The 18543-nt window shown below is 31.5% G+C and overlaps 1 protein-coding gene across 1 annotated transcript; it reads right to left on the reverse strand.

Moving 5' to 3' along the window:
* Window positions 1–12704: 12704 nt before the first annotated feature.
* LOC127720503 (uncharacterized) lies at window positions 12705–16588 on the reverse strand. The gene is made up of 2 exons (XM_052227093.1): window positions 16459–16588; window positions 12705–14794 (listed from the first exon to the last, which is right to left on the reverse strand). Exons 1-2 carry the CDS (start codon window positions 16463–16465, stop codon window positions 12927–12929), a joined length of 1875 nt encoding a protein of 624 aa, XP_052083053.1. The 5' UTR covers window positions 16466–16588; the 3' UTR covers window positions 12705–12926.
* Window positions 16589–18543: the final 1955 nt, after the last annotated feature.

The following is an 18543-nucleotide window of genomic DNA, read 5'->3' on the forward strand; positions in this document are numbered from 1 at the left end:
CTTTCTTAAGGTAGATAGGGTGTCTTCCTCCATCTTGGATTTTGAAATACCAGGAAATAATCGGTCTAGACCTTTAATAAAATGTGCAAATTTTGAGAGTAGTGGGTAATTCATGTGTAAGAATTTTCATTTTAATATAGAAAATGACATGTTTTATTATATCTATGGTTGTATTTTACAAAAAACAGAATACTTTTGTTTGATTCAATTTTTTCCGATTTTGCCACATAAGGGGAGGCAACTCAAATGTAAGGGCAGATAATTGAGATAAAGTTACTTTTACAATAGAATGTGTTAGGAATTTATCTATTTTCTTATGTAGCAAGAAAACGGGCCCGGTGACCCCATTTTTTCTTTTTCTTATCTGAAAGCATAATATCAGAGCTATCTTCTCATATTTTATCTCAAAATTCTATGGTGTAGTTTTCGTTTTATGGCAGAAAATTGGGTTTTCCATGCATAATCTATACAAAATATGTCAATTTTGCACAACCTGTAGCGTGAAAATAAGCCCCGTGACCCATTTTTTTTTATTATTATTTTTAAATAAGCATGATATAAACTACATTTTGGCAAATTATTAAAAAATTCTATGGATTATAATTTAGACACCCCATCTACCTTAACATCACATTTACGAAATAATCCATTTTTACTGTAGTTATATTTCTTCTATAACAAAAGCAATTCATTTAAGCGAGTCAGGTTCCTTTGACCTTCTAGTTTTGGTTTGATTTGGGTTTTTTTTTGTCTGTCTGTCTGTTTGTTTTTTTTTTTGTTTTTTTTTTGCTCAGTTTGGTTGTTTTATAGGGGCGTGCGTTTGTGTGTTGGTTTGTTTTCACTAGAAAATCGTATCATTTTGATCGATAATTGAGTGGTATAATCATTCAATGTGGAGCGAGATCTGCTTATCCTTACGTATACGGATCACCTGAGATCACCCCCTATTTTGTTGGGGTTCGTGTTGCTAAATATAAATTTCTAAGTTGCGTTTCATATACTGTTGTTTGTATTTTGGTGGTTTTTCGCTTTTTGATATGGCGCTAACTTTGTCGATATAAAAAAGAAGATGTCAGTTTGTTTTCGACTTATCAAGTCGAATGTCCCTTTGGTATTTTTCGTCTGTCTTTTACATCGTTGTCACAGAACCACAGCTATATTACACAATCAAGTGAAAGGCCATCAATATTTTGTCATAAGAAAAATATCAGTGCAGACACATGTAGTTAATTATTCTCCGAGACAAAATGTGTAAAATGAATTAGGTGTCACTGTTTTGGCAAAACTTTCTCGGTTAATGAAACATTGTCGTTAAAGTACTGTCACAAGAATATAATTTGGTTACGAATAGAAAGTATCACGTCTATCCCTGAAGTACTGTAGAAATATTACGCAGAACAACAATTGAACTGTTGATTTCTTTACCCTTGGTTTGCGGGAATAGATCATGTTGTTTCTCTCAGTTTTTATATTCTTTCTTGTTTTTCAAGGGATAACAATGAAATCTATTCAAAATGTTACTTCAGAAGAAGCCAAATTGGAGATTTTAGAGCAGACTGTTGAGGCACTGCAAGTTCAGATGAGGAATCTGACACGTTTTATTCAGGATATTTCAAAAGGTAATAATTATCAAATTATTTTAGTGCTACTATTGGAGAATCAGAGACTTTAAAGTTGGAAATCTCCATGTTTAATCCTATATCGATTTTATCACAAAATACTTTGATATGTTACTCCATCGAAAAAAGCAGACAATAAAATGTTTCCCCTAAACACCTAAAACACATAAAAAGGAGGTGGTGGGGTATGGTTTTTTCATAAAAAAATATTCTGATCCCCAATTTCATTAAAAAAAATTGTTGTGGTCAAGCAGATGACAAAAAAAAAATATTCTAAATTCAGATTTTCCCCATACCTTATAGTGTTAAATTTTGAAGACAAAAAATAATTTCATTGATAGCGTCGAAAAACTAAAAAAATTTGTTCGCGTGTTAACCATAACACCCTCCTTCCTTGAAGTTAAATGGTTGCTCCCTAAATGCACCTGCAGAAATGATAATCATGTTTAGATTGTAATTGATTACCTTACTTTTAGAGAAAATGTTTCTAATATTCTAAAACTTAAACTATGTTCTGTGTGGTAAGACGTAACACCTAATCAAACGTATTACCTGAGTTATGGGCAAACAATACGGGTTCTAACAGTGGTGGGAACTAGTTGATTTCCGAGCAAATTCCATAATCAACTAAATATGGAGTATGCATTTGATATGATATTCACGGCCGGGGTTTGTTATAAGGCTGTCCTTGGTCTTGGAATGGGATTGCTGCTTACAGAGCAATGATAAAGTTGAGTAATCTCTGAAAAAAAGTAAAATAACAAAAATACCGAACTCCGAGGAAAATTCAAAACGGAAAGTCCCTAATCAAATGGCAAAATCAAAAGCTCAAATACATCAATAAAATTGAGAATGGAAATGGGGAATGAGTCAAAGAGACAACAACCCGACCATAGAGCAGAAAACAGCCGAAGGCCACCAATGGGTCTTCAATGCAGCGAGAAACTCCCGCAACCGGAGGCGTCCTTCAGCTGGCCCCTAAACAAATATGTATACTAGTTCAGTGATAATGGACGTCATACTAAACTCTAAATTATACACAAGAAACTAAAACTAAAATTAAAAACGATACAAGACTAACAAAGGCCAGAGGCTCCTGACCTGGGACAGGCTCAAACATGCGTCGGGGTTAAACATGTTTTTTGAGATCTTAACCCTCCCCCTATACCTCTAGCCAATGTAGAAAAAACAAACGTACAACAGTACGCACAGTAAAACTCAGTTTAAGAGAAGTCCGAGTCCGATGTCAGAATAGGAAACAAAAGAAAATAAACAAAATGACAATAATACATAAATAACAACAGACTACTGGCAGTTACTGAAATGCCAGCTCCAGACCTCAATTAAACTGATTGAAAGATTATGTCTTCATCATATGAATATCAGGCACAATCCCTCCTGTTAGGGGTTTAGTATTATACCATCATAAGATAGAAAAAAGAACATAATCCGTGTCATGCCAACAACTGGTTTTAGAATAAATATGTTTAATTCCGATGCAAAGACCCTATAAGTGAATCAATATCAAAGCCAAAATATGCAATCTTTAATGACTTGACAACAGTATCGTAACTATATCCCTTCTTAATAAGTCTGTTTAAAGGTTTTGTTAGCTTTTGAGGTGAATAATGATATTTTTGTGCTTTGTAAAGAATATTACCATAAAAGATTGGATGTGAAATACCCGAACGTATAAGATGTCTGCATGTTGAGTTATATTTACGAATGATGTCCTTATACCGATAATAAAATTTAGTAAATGTTTTGACTAGTTTATGATATCGAAAACCCTGGTGTAATAATTTTTCAGTAATACAGAGATTTCTCTCGCTAAAATCTAATACGTTGTTACATACACGAGCGAATCGTACAAGTTGAGATATATAAACACCATAAGATGGTGACAAGGGAACGTCACCATCTAAAAATGGATAATTAACGATAGGAAATGAAAAATCATCTCTTTTAACATAAATTTTTGTATTAAGCTTCCCGTTAATGATATAGATATCAAGATCGAGGAAAGGACAGTGGTCATTGTTAGTATTAGCTTTATTTAAAGTAAGTTCAACAGGATAAATTTCTTTAGTATACACACTGAAGTCGTCATTATTGAGAGCCAATATATCATCCAAATATCTAAAAGTATTGTTAAATTTTTGTATCAGATGTTGTTTCGATCAAACACATCAAACACATCAAACAAATAGATAACACCTGTCATATTCTGACTTGGTACAGGCATTTTGTAATGTAGAAAATGGTGGATAAAACCTGATTTTACAGCTAGCTAAACATCTCCCTTGTATGACAGTCGCATAAAATTCCACTGTAAGTTTCATAATTTGGTTGACTGTTACACAGGGAAACGTGACAAGCATGTTATACGCACACTAAAACATAAAGAAAAATATTAAACGCACAAGTAATGCGTGTTTAGAATATTTGCTTGCGTTCTATGAATCATGTCACATTCTTTTTCAAAAGCACGTAGTCGTTGCATGTAAAAATTCTTTAAAAGATTATCAATTGGTAAAATATAAGTACAATTTGCGTTGTATATAACATACAGATGTTAAAATAACATTAGTTACATAGTGTGGTATTGACCTACGACGATATATATGGGGTCAGTAAATTCCATATGGGATGAGAGCGAAATTACAGTGCCTATAATTTTTTTTTACAATTTATCATAAAATTATTTTCTATATATTTTTCTTTTCGTTTTTTACAGATCAGAAAAAATACACAGATAACCACGTTGTGTTTTATGCCAGGCTGGCATCAACAATTACCTTGAATAAATACTCAATTGTAAAATTCAATGATATTGTACTTAACGTGGGAAATCACTACAATTCTGGAACTGGAATATTTGTAGCACCAGTCGCCGGAGTTTATCAGTTTTCCTGGATGACTTTGACGGATAGTGCAGATTTTGTGTCTTCTGAGCTTAGAGTAGATAATGTCAAAATTGATAGACTAATAGTTTCTCTTGGCTCAGCTGCCGGTACGATTCCAGCAACTAGAGTGACTGTCTGTAAAGTAGAAAAAGGAGACCATGTTTGGATACAAACAACTGAACATAGTTCAAACAATTACTTCCTGTATGACGTTGCTCAATGCTCCTTTATGGGACTGCTGCTATTCGAAACATAAGTACTATTTAGTACAAAAAAATTCGGGCAAATCGTACCGACCGCAAAGTTGACATGTTTTTAATACATTAGATATACACTTTAATAAAGTTGACGTTTTAGGTTCAGATTGTGATAACTTATCGGTACTATTAACATTTTTTTTTGTTTTCGGTAAATTAAATATATCTAAATATGTATCGCTATATATTTAGGAACACTTATGGTTCTATAACCTGTTGATAATTCTGTTTTGGAATCGCACACGGTCATGAATCTTCAGACTGTTTATTGTGTATTTACACTAAATCTGTTGGATGTGTATCGACTGATATGTTGGTCTGGGAAAACATATGAAAGTATAACTTAATGCAATGAATACATTGGAGTAAACTCTCGTATCTTTTTTTCTTCATACATTGTACCCAATATTATCACATTCTAGTCATATGTAATACTAGTACATCTTTCATATAGTTTATTTCAGGAGAAAAAGGTGTGGCATGATTGCCCATAACACGACTATCCATGAAAGTCCATAGGACAAGGCAATCAACTACTGCTCCTAAAACGTTCTCTAACTATAAGAAAAAACGCATACCGCATGGTAAGCAATAAAAGGACCCCCTATGACCAAAATGAAATTATCAATGTTCTGATTTATACTAATAGCTTTAAACGATTAACAATAATTGCACAAACACACATTACTATTTAATTAACAAAATGACGAAAGAGAAAGTACCGGTAAAAGTGTACTTGCATCTCATTTCTCTCCGTCTGTATTTTTTCTAAGGGCTTCGTTGTTTGACAGCAGAAGAATGTCCTGTATATACATACTCATGTTCCTTCATTTAAACAAAAGTGTTTTCATATTACCATTCGCAAGCACATAGAAAACAATGTTTTGTTACATCTATTTCAACTTCGCTAAAAATTCAGTACATTTTGATGGTGTTTTTTTTAATAATTCCGTAAAAATGACCATGAATTTTGAGTGCTTTTAAAGATGCAGTATCTACCGGTGCATTACGTTTGCGCGTGGCTTTGGATTACATTTAGCGCATTTTCATTTTACAGATATACATGGGTAAATCATACTTAGTTATTTATTTATCTATTTATCTATTTACAAGTATATAAAGGTTGAAGTAGGGTTTCGAGCAAAATAAATCGTTTTATTAAGCAGAAGCAATTAACCCTGGATAACAGATAAAAATGTGTAGACACAGCAAATCTAAAGAGTACAATGACCGCTTTTACACGTCGCTTTAAGAAAATGAATCCTCTTAATTCCGATATTTTGGAAATCATTCTATTAGATACTCTGTTTGTTTTACTCAGCTCTACGTACAACTGCTGGTGTTTCAATCCCTATTATATTCATATACATGTGGTGGTTTTAAATTTTAGAACAGAGTCAAGAAAAACGAAAAACATTCATGAATGTGCTGAATAGAACTACTCGGTGTTGTGAGCATGGTTGATTTCGGTCGTTTGTAGAACACCTGAACTATATACCGACGGTAGTGAAGCCAAAAAACTTGAAAAGATGGTATTGATTTACATTTGTCATACGGGGCCTTTTATAGCTGACTATTTGGTATGGGTTTTGCTTATTGTTGAAGGCCCTGACCTATATTTGTTAATTTCTGCGTCATGTGGTCTCTGGTGGAGAGTTGACTCATTGGCAATTATACCACATCTTTTTATTTTTTATTTCTATACTGTAGGAAAACAGTTTTTTATTTTTATTTTACTACAATGTACAAAAAAAAATGTCTTTTGTCTTAGGTTGATGTCTCATGGTCGTATGCATCAAATCCCCTTATACAATATGAAAAGTAAACTGTCTATTCAAATACAACTCTTTTTGGCTTGATAACACTCCTAATTGCACGGCATCAATTCGTGCGACGAATACTTCGTGTAAATGATTTTAAAGTGTATGATTTAAAGGGGTTTTTGTCTCATTTGAAGAATCTTTTAACATCAAAGAATCATCTTATTAATGCAGATATGTAATTTCGTCCTAATAATACAAGAAATATTTGCTACTGGACGTTAAGCAACCAATAACCAATCAATCAATCTGATATGTAATTAATGTTGTTATAGTATGCTTTTCCTGCGTATCGATCTTCTACTGATAAGAAAAAATACTAAAGGAGCAATTAGTTTGGATTGAGTGGAACTTGATTTCATACTTATTCTCTTTTCCTTATTTTTTTTTTTACCAATTATTCTCTATTCTGTTAACCCCATCCAGACCCTCAAATATCATCGTCTGAGGAGCCAAAAATTTCTAGAATTAATCTTTATTTCTTAACCTAATTTTTGGGTTTATATGACTGTAAAAAAATAATAGGTGAAGAAAAAATCATATGGTGGTGCACTTCTTTTTTTGCTACAGCCATTTGAAGGTACCCAATTTTGATGATTTTCCCAATTTTCATCAATTTTTACCCATTTTTGAGTTATTATCATGAAAAAAATCACAGTTTCACAATTAAACTTTTTTTCATACTTTCACTTAAGATGAAGTGGACCAATCTGAATAAATTTAACTTAAAAAAAACTATAGGTAGGTGTTAATATAAGAAAGTTTTATAAAATTTTGTTGCTTTTTTCGTGTCAAATTTACCATGTTGTCAATTTTGTAAATTTGGATTTTTCCTTTTTTTTAGAACAAAAAGCATATTATTTCAACTTCTTTGTTATAAATGATTGAAAAAATACACATCCAAGAAATCTGAAAAGAAAAAATTGATATGGGATGTACATGTATCTGGTAAAATCATTTCTTGTACCTCTCACCCATTTTCTCAACATTTTGGCTAATAAGACTGACTTGATTGGTTATAAAATTTTAATTCCAGAACGAGATTTCAACGAGACTGAAACGTCAGAAGAATACATCCTTAAGAAACAATCCATCGACCAGCATAACCTTAGGTGTAATAAAATGTGTAAATGCGGTAGCTTTTAGTCGGACACATAGAATATCAATTTAAATGAGTTCTCGTTAAACTTAGGAAAAACGATTAAGCACTTGTAGCTCGATCTATTTTTTGGTATTTAAAAAGCTTAATACACTGGTATAAAAATGAGTCAACTTTATGTACCTTTAGTGAAATAAGAGAAAAGCAAGGAAATTATATTAGCTTAGAATTTCCATTAAAAAAAAACTAATTCGTGGATAATAACTACGGAAATAAAAAAAAAAGCAGGTTCTTTCTTTTTTTTTTTAACTGAATACCCATCATTTTGTTGTTGAAATTAAATTATGCTATTCTAAACTTAAAAAATAGAATTTAAACTAAATATTTTGAACAAATTAGACAAAATGTCACCAAATGAAAGCAAAGAATTTTGAAAGCTATTAAGAACAATCAAAAATAATAAGGACAAGAATGATGATAGTATGCTGGATTTAAGTCAGTTTGCAGATCACTTTAAAAATCAGGGTAAACCTTAAAAGATTAATAAAAATTTCGAGAACACTATTTTCGAAGAATTGTGTAAAACAGAGAAGTTGCTAACTTCAAAAGATAGTGATACACCAATAACTATATCTGAAATAAAAACACAAATTAAAAGATTGGGAAAAGTTGTGGACCAGATAAAATTTGTTATGAAATTATAAAACATAGTAGTTCTGTAATTTTAACAGCAGTAGATAAATATTTTAACCTTATATTATCTACCTCTCTTTATCCTGAAAATTGGAATAAATCATTTATAGTTCGTATATTTAAAAGTGGGGATCATCTAAATCCTTCAAACTACAGAAGAATTTCTGTGATGAGCTGTCTGAGTAAATTATTATGGTTATAAATTGTAGGTTACTTACTTTATTTGAAAATAATATATGCCACCATCAACTAGGCTTTAAGAAGAACAGTAGGACTTCAGATGGTGTCTTTATTGTAAAAACTCTGTTTATAATAAATATATAAATCATAAAAAGAAAAAGATTTATGGATGTTTTGTAGACCTAAAAAAGGCTTTTGATTCAGTGTGGAGGTTAGGTTTTTTTATACTAGTATAATAACAAAAAATGAGAATATTGGTGTGAAATTTTATAATTTGATAACAAAATATGTATATGAATACTGAAGCTTCAGTGAAATCAAAAGAGAATATATCTGAATATGTCTCTATTGTTAGAGGAGTGAAACAAGGGGATAATATGAGTCCAAACTTATTTTATGTTTATATAAATGATCTACCAGAAATATTTGATGAAAACTGTAAACCAGTGACTCTGCAAAAAATGTCAATGAACTGCCTTATGTTTGCAGATGACATTCTATTATTATCTGAAACTCCTGAAGGTCTACAGAACTCTATAGATAAACAAAACTCTTTTTGTAATAAGTGGCAGCTCACAATAAATACACACAAAACTAAAGTAATGGTTTTTCAACAGAAGATTATGTTATATAATAAATATGATTTTTACTTAAATGGTGACAAACTAGAAAAGGTTTGAAAATATAAATATCTTGGAAATATAATTGAAGCGTCTGGGAAATTAACTTCATCACACATTGAACGGGCTAAGAAAGGTACTAAAGTTATGTTTTCTATGTTCAAGTGTCTTTCTCAATTAGAAAATGTGTCTATAAAACTAAACAAAAAATTGTTTGAATCCCTAGTTAAACCCATTCTCATGTATAACTCTGAAATTTGGTTTATGGGTTTTTATGAAAAAATTTATAAGAGCTGATAGACGAGCACAAAATAAAGACATGAGTAAATTTGATCTTTTAGCTATGATTGATAGTAGCCAAGTGGAGAAGACACATTTAGAATTTTGCAAATATGTACTGGGGCTTAGTAAACAATCTGTCAATATAGCTGCTTGAGCAGAACTAGCCCAGTATCCCATAGATGTCTTTATTAAATTACAATCTTTGAAATACTTAGCAAGAATATCCAGTGATGAAAATAACCCTTTATTATATGATGCTTTCTGTTTATCTAAATGGCTTAGCACAAACGGTACTTTTTCATGGTTCTCATATGCAGAAAATATAGCCAATACAAATAAAATAGACATAAATAAAATACAGGATATAAACTATAAACAAGAGAAGAGTTCATTCTCCAGAAAAATTAAAAAAGAACTAAAAGATAGCTTTGAAAATATATTCTTTGAAAAATTAAAATGAAACAAGTAAAATGTTCTTGTACAGTAAAATTAAGACAAAATATGAAATAGACAAATACATTCTTAAAAATAATTTTGAAAATCGAAAAATATTATGTAAAATGCAAGTAAGTGACCATTTTTTGGAAATAGAGAGGGGTAGCTATAAAAGAATTCAAAGAGAAAATAGAATATGTAAACATTGTAATATTAATGAGGTTGAAGATGAAATCCACTTTTTCTTAACATTTAAAATTAATAAATCATTTCGTAATTATCTTGAAAAGACGTAAATAATATTTGTCCTCAATTCTTTAAATTGTATGAAACAGATAGAATAAAATTACTTTTATCTTCATTTGATATTATGCAGCTTACTGTTCCGTTCATTAAAATGTCATTTGCACTGAGGAGAGTGGACACAACACCTGCATAGATATTATCATTTTTTTCCTACTGCTATATATGATGTTTAGTATGTTATAATTTTTGCATTGTGAATATATTTGTATTGTACTATTTATATGCCTTCAACCCCTCGGGGTATAAATGTGCATTTCATTAATAAATAAATAAATTAACCCACCAAAGTTAATTATCCATTTTTAGATGGTGACGTTCCCTTGTCACCATCTTATGGTGTTTATATATCTCAACTTGTTCGATTCGCTCGTGTATGTAACAACGTATTTGATTTTAACGAAAGAAATCTCTGTATTACTGAAAAATTATTACACCAGGGTTTTTGATTTCACAAACTAGTCAAAACATTTACTAAATTTTATCATCGGTACAAGGACATCATTCGTAAATATAAATCAACATGCAAACACCTTATACGTTCAGGTATTTCACATCCAATCTTTTATGGTAATATTCTATATAAAGCACAAAAAAATGTCAGCACTCACATCAAAAGCTTACTAAACCTTTAAACAGACTTATTCAGAAAGGATATAGTTACGATACGGTTGTCAGGTCATTAAAGATGGCATATTTTGGTATTAATATTGATTTTCTCGCTTTGTTGAAGACCCATTGGTGGCCTTCTGCTGTTTTCTGCTCTTTGGTCGGGTTGTTGTCTCTTTGACACATTCCCCATTTCCATTCTCAATTTTATCATAAGTCGAAAATAAACTGACAACGCAATGTTCTGTTCTGTTGTATAAGATATCTTATAAACTGCATGAGATATCTTATAAGGTTTATTAAATATCTTAAGGTTAGAACAAATAGTAAAACGTCTTGCCATATTACTAGCTTCCTTGTGAGCAGCAATCATCTTCAAGGTAACCATGATAGGAAATACAAGCCCTGGAATATCGTATCAACCTGCGAGATTATTGCAGAATGAACAGAACGGAAAATTAGCATCGAATTTAAAAAGGGTTTTATTTTATCAATGTAATTATATCTTTCGGGAGTCATTTATGAATATGTTTTGTTGTCCTTCACTGAATTGAAATAATAAAATCAAAAAGTAAGTGATAAAAGACCAGAATGCAGTCTGTGTTGTTCATACTTTCCTTGCAAAACTCAGAACAGTTTGAAAAAAAACCCGAAGTTTTAACTCTTGCATTTGAAAAAATCTTGATTTAAATTTTTGTTAAATAGAAGGAAATTACGCGTCGTTTGTGCTCAAACTTATTTTTCGTTAGAAAAATGTATGACTATCATGGCTTAAACTGATATTCTTGCGTAAATATATTTGATTGGATGCAACTCTTTTGGGAAAACAAACCTGGTCTGCATCAGAGACCGATTAACGTAAAAACAAACAAAAAAACAAACAACACAGGAACCCAACTGCATACCATACTTACAGAGGGAATGCAAAGAAAATAAAAACCAATTATAGTCTTAATATGATAGTCTTTTCTATTTGAAATGCAATTGTTTAATCAACTTGTCCGGAATTGGCTATTCTTTTGGTCAGTTTTCAGTTTGATCGGCTGTTCAACGTTTTTTTTTATGTATTGAGTTCGTCGAATATTTAGGCATCGAGCATTACTGAAGAGACACTCACTCACTTTTGAAAGGGGCATTAGCTGTCAAATTCATGATCCCGATTTGACTCAAATTCTCATATTTGAATTATAACATACTAAAACGTATATCCAAGTTATAAAAAGTCTAAAATAAACAATTTACAATGCATGGAATCGATAATATGTATCAGGAATTCGTGTGTATTATAGTCTTAGACGCCATCTAATTAACCATCGAGGTGACCTCCGAAGATTGCCGACGGTCATATAACCCGATGTAAATATAAATATAGATATCAATAGACAGCGAACTCGTGCAATTGGATTTTTCTAGGTCTATATGATTTCATATTATAGGTTACAAATATGTCTTAATCATCGTGTTTACCTGTATAAGAATGAGTTTTTGTTGATCAAATCAGTCAATCAAATGGTTTTCCCTTTTTTTCACTTTCAATGTTGACATTCTTTTCCTTTCAATAACTGAACACGCCTAATTCATGCGTGACCCAACTCTAGCTAAGGGGTTAAACTGAAGGTCACATGAATACGGATTCAATGAGGTCGATTTATTCACTTGCAAGTGAATAATTCATCAGCAATGTTTCTTTGCTTATTTTGACAAAATTGAACCAAGCTGGCTGCTAAAAGCGAATTATTATTTCACTATTTCACTTTCATTAAAGATTGAACAACAAAAAATATCATATTTCAGATTTTTTTATATCTCGTAGTTAATGCCCCTTTAACATGTTAATGCTAATAAAGCAATAAGGTTGTCCTTTTTATATACAATGTATAATATAGTTCTGAGATTTCTTTATTATGTGGTTACATGTATGTAGCTCTATCTTATATCACTTTTGTTCAAGTTACAGACATATATTGAACCTATTTGCATACATAGAACTTTGAAAACTAGACAAAATACATAAACGTCATAACTTCGATAATTCACCCGAATGCGATGTCAGAAATAACTCATAAACAAAAGCGTCCCGAAGGCATAATTTTCCAATTGGTGCTAGCATAATTCAGCAGATTGTAAGAATGCTTGCCGTGCGGAATCAGTGTCGCCTAATAGCTGTAAAGCAATTCCTAACAAATTGTAAGCTTCTGCTCGTAACAAAATTTGTGGCATTAAATGTTTTTCTTCTATAGTCAGTTGTAAATATTGAAGGGAATCCTGACATTGTCTAACATTATTGATATGATAATGACAAAGACAATTAAGGAAATAAGCATATGCTGTAGATGGAAACATCGATTCTTCCATTCCAAGTTCATCTGGAATTATCGTTGAATTCATTACAAATGAAACAAAATCTACAAGCATATTTTTTTGTAGGTAAACTAAACTCTTTCTCTGGAATGATTGCAGTTTTAACCATTTGTAATGGATATCAGCCATAGTCATGTGGTGGTGCAGTTTTTCTGGAGTACATTTTGATATAGAATATCCGATGATGTGTAAAGCTTTTCTGTATTGTTTTGTTTTATAGAAAAGGGAGGCTACCATCAGCCATCCAGATACGGCGTCGTGATAGACATTTAGTAGCAGAGTACTAAGACAGGATTTGTATTGTTTGTATCGATATTTATTATTGCTGAATGTACTCTCCAGTGGTATAATCTGAGCACGTGCACTAAAACACATTGACATGTAGTGCTTATATAAATCTTTTATTGAAGATTGTGGACACATCATGATCTGTAATATTCCGTTCTTGAGTATCGATTCCAAGTTTACAGTACGAGTTTTAAAGGCAAAATTTGCTAAAAACAAAAAGTTCGAGTCTAGTATTTTCTCAACGTCATTTACATATAATTTATGTGTTTCGATGTGGAAAGTCCACCTGCTTCCATGAAAGTTAGATATTTGATCTGAAAATAAGATGCATCGCCATCCATAGCTATACAACATATACAATTTTTCTAAAAGTATTTTACGACCGCGACCCTCTATTTTGTTCTCGAACATGTTGTTCTCTGGAATGAAGTAATGCAAGCAAACTGAGTGTTCAACACAATAAACCAGCCTACTGAAACATCGCATAAAACAAGGTATAAAATTATCAGGTTTCCATACGTATTGTGGCAGTTCTTCAGATATCCAGAAAATTATTGTTTTCATGAAATAAGAACAAAGTAAATCTTTACAATCAGAGTAAGTAGCTATTACATCTTTCAAAATAATTTTTAAAAGAACATAGCACAGTAATTGAGTGTGTGTAAAGGTATTTATCAAAAGTTTTTCGCCAACTGAAAAAGACACTCGCCATTCTAGATCTTCTTTTGGTGACCCCTTTACTCCGATCGGTACCAAAATTACTCCGTGTTTTATAACATTTTCTTTGACATTATGGCTCGGCCATGCGTTACTTGACCTTGTTATCCATTGTACTGCAGTTGATACCCATGTTTTACAATGAAAACAAAATGCAGTGTCCGTTTGTTCGTATTCGTCAGTTATACACGGTCCATGAATCGTTAAACCTTCATCAAAAATGAAATGTTGTTTATATAATGCACTCGAATAATAATTTTCCCCATTATGCTGACTTGTGATATATTCCAGTCTTAACTGAGTATAACCAGGTTTTACATCGTCTCTTTCCATTGAAAAATATATTTTATTTGGATTAAAGCGAGGTTTTACATCTTCGAAAACCTCGAACCTTGTATCTAGATACATTACGTCTAAATCACTGCCTCGCATCTGAAGTCCTTCTCCAAAGCTTCCACTTGTTATAAATGTTATATTTTTGGTACTGTCCATACGATCCTTAACAGCGTTCATCATTCTGATTCGTTTAACATGATCTTCTGTTCCTACTATATGTTGACACAGATAACGATATAGTGCTAATGATATAGTTGGTGTTATAGTGTCTGTAATGAGTAACATAAAATGAAAACTGTGAATAAAATATTATCATAAAACTAATTTAACAGGAAACATCGATTAAACATACAGATATATCCATTGTAATGCAATCACAAAGTAATGCGTACTATAATAATGTTCTTCACACTATATTTTCTATTGTGTGCCATTCAACAAGAAATTTGTCAGTAATATGAACTCTGAATGGATAGTATGGCTAAGTTTTTAGATTGAGTTTGACATGTCGTATGTTTAAAATATGCTCTGTTGTCTTTGGATAACTCTTTTCGTCTGATTTTGGCCCTTCGATCTCTTGCCAACGTTTGACGTTTTCTTGTTCGGTTAACATTTAACACTTTAGCTGAGGTAAATCAACATTTAACACTTTAGCTGAGGTAAATCAACATTTAACACTTTAGCTGAGGTAAATCAGTTGTTTTCCATTCGATTGATGTGTTTGAGCTTTTGATTTTGCCATTTGATAAAGGACTTTCCGCTTTGAATTTTCCTTGGAGTTCGGTATTTTTGTTATTTTACTTTTTTCAGTTTACTTAATTGTGTCATTACTTGTTTCTTTTTAACTCTGGTCTTTTTTTAAATCTTAATATAACTGAGTATTACACATTTCCCAATCAAAAAGAAAAAAATATATATTATCATAGTAATCCCCCCATCCGCATACCGTCAAAGTTTTGGATTCACTATCCACCCGTCCGTCCGTCCGTTTGTCTGTCTGTCTATTTGGCATTCCATCTGAGCATATGCATTGCTTGTAAACGGAACTCCTCTTAAACGGTTTGACATATATTTATGACACTTTATACCATTGTAGGATACTACATGATGAAGTGATCGTAGTAATGAATATTTCTGATACACTCTTTAAGTATATAGCGGTTCGTAGTAGTCAGGTTTTGAAAAATAAATTGGTTGTATTAGTAAGGATTCATGAGCAGGGCGAGAAAATCGAACGAGTAGGTATTTCTTTTTTCTGAGGTCATTCACAGTTTCAGTGTGTTCCCATTTAATCAGGAATTTATTCTGTCACATAAAGGTTCCGAAATAGAGTATCATTATTCATTTACATCATAAACCATTCGAAATAAATTATTTCTCTTTGCAGTCATGGATATGAAGAAATACATTCTTCTTGGATACACCCTTAAAATGAAACCTAATAAAAGGTATATCATTACACACTTATTATATTGAATGCAGTCATGGCAGTAAGGTTTTTTTTTAAGAAAAAGAGTTCCGTAGTAACTTTTAACGTGATTACCAAATGATCCACTATACCAACGTGTGTTTTCAAAATTAAGGGAAAAAACAATCTGAAAGTGTCTGCACATATGAAACATGATATCCCAAAATTTACTATTGTTTTGTAATGTAAAACTAGGATTTTTCTATTATGTCAAATATTCTTTAAAAATGTATTGAAAATATCGGTTTATCTATGTCGAATATATAAATACCTAAATTCTACTCTTCCGTTTTAAATGTACACGTATGTTATCTTCATGTGTCAACTGATCTCAACTATATTGATGTGAATTTATTTTTGATATATATTTTCCATGTGAAAAGAAAATTTATAATATGAAATAAAAACTTTATTACGCTATGGTTTAGGCTTTATAAGAATATATAAATTAAAGTTATTTTTTACCTGCCATTTTGTTAGCCTGTTGATGGTTATATTAGGTGCGAAATATGTTTTTCCGAGAAAAAAAAACTTCTTTCGTATCCCTTTAAAACTATAATAACATACACGCAATATCAGGCAGTATTCAAATTCCTATCTTTTCATGTTTTAAATCCTGATCAAACCTTTTATTAGTTCGTCACGCTGTCTATTGTTTTACTTGACGAGGTAATTCTGTACTCTGATAACCTTTATATACATCTTTTATTTCTCAAACTCCAAAGATATTGATACTTTAACATCAGACGTCAGTATATTAACAAAATGCTCCTTCAACCTGCAAATGCAAATCGTCCGTGATCTCAGTCCATTACCACGCAAAATGTATACGTCACAGGTATATGTTTTTCAGACTAAATATGCAGTCGAATATCGAGTCAAGAGGTTGTCATCCATAGCATGGTTACCTAAAAATATAAACATATATGCTACATTTGGGTAAATTATGAGGATCTATCTGTTTTAGGGACGGTTAAGGAGCGGTCTGACAAAATTAAAGTTGAGGAATTAGGCTGAAATTAATACAAAATAACAAGTCCCCATATTATACATTAATAACACACAAAATCTAAAGGTTGACCCTTTTGTACAATTGTGCTGAACATGTTTAGTATAAACTTTTCTCTAACCTTTTGGCTATTTAACCCTTTCTGGACCCATTGTATAAAAACATTTACGTGTGAGTGTCGATGATCTTAGTAGATGATTGGTTAAGTTGAGAGGTCAAAACCTATATCAATCGGCTCTCAGGATGAATGAACAGGTGTTGGAGAAATTGAAAACTCTATAAAACATTTGATAACGCGGAAATAGTTCAACCTTCAGAAATCGTTGTTTAAGTTTTTACTATCACATATAAATGAATATTTCCTGGATCATCGGAGTTAGAAGTAACATATTTTTAATGATTGAATGTTGAACATCGATCGAGTTGACATCATTCATAATAGTGTCCTGTGAAAAAGTGTCCACCCGGACAGTTTTTCATAGAATTTTGGTATTAAATGATGTCCATTGCCATCAAATATTGTCCCTAAAGTGGACATATGCTTACTGCAAAAGTTATGAGATAGTGTCCACCCACAGGACAAGTTTTCATAGTAGTTGCTATTAAATTGTGTCCTCCAAGGAAAGTATAAATACAAAGGTCATTGAAAAGTTTTATTATACTTGAATTTTGATAAAATCTGAACGATTGATTAGAAATTGATTAATATACAAATGTAAACAAATAAATAATGGATGGAAGTAAATATAGAGACATTTAAGTTATAAGAAATACCCAGCTAATGCTAATGACAATGAAAGAAGAACAATAAGAAGGAAATGTGTAAAGTATAATATCAAATGTGAAGAACTTTACTATATTTATTATGAGAGGATGACAAAAGAAAATATTGAATTTTGGTATTAAAAATGTCCATTGCCATGAAATATTGTCCCCTAAGTGTTTGAATTTAAATCATTAAACATGTATATATATTAAAAAAATACCAATAAGAAAATAAGGATGGTATGATTGCCAATGAGACAACTCTCTGTCAAAGTAACAATGTATTAAAGTTAGCAATTATAGGTTAAAATACGTCCAGTAATAACAAGGCAATGGATATCATTTAATACTTTAATCATATCGAAAAATGTCCTGGAGGACATAATTTCCTGTGAAAAAATGTCCACCTGGACAGAATTATAGTATTAAATAATGTCCATGTTCATGAACACTTTTTCATACCTGAGGACATATTTTCATAGGAAATTGTGTCCGGGACACATTAAAATAAGTAAATATTATCCATGGACAGTATTTACAATGAAATAATGTCCGGTGGACATTATTTCATGGGGGACAATTTTAAATCCTTCATTGTTACCTCCCTTACAATCATATGTTATTATGTGATCTAATATTACAGGCTCCTGACTTGGGACAGGCACATACTATGTACATGTATTCCTGTATTCGGCAAACATTACATTGGTTCATGGATTATCTGATGTCGATTCGTATCGGAAGTTTTGAGAATGTACCTTCAACTATGAACCATC

This window comes from Mytilus californianus, unplaced genomic scaffold (assembly GCF_021869535.1).
Source record: "Mytilus californianus isolate M0D057914Y unplaced genomic scaffold, xbMytCali1.0.p SCAF_11, whole genome shotgun sequence".
Taxonomy (NCBI): Eukaryota; Metazoa; Mollusca; class Bivalvia; order Mytilida; family Mytilidae; genus Mytilus; species Mytilus californianus.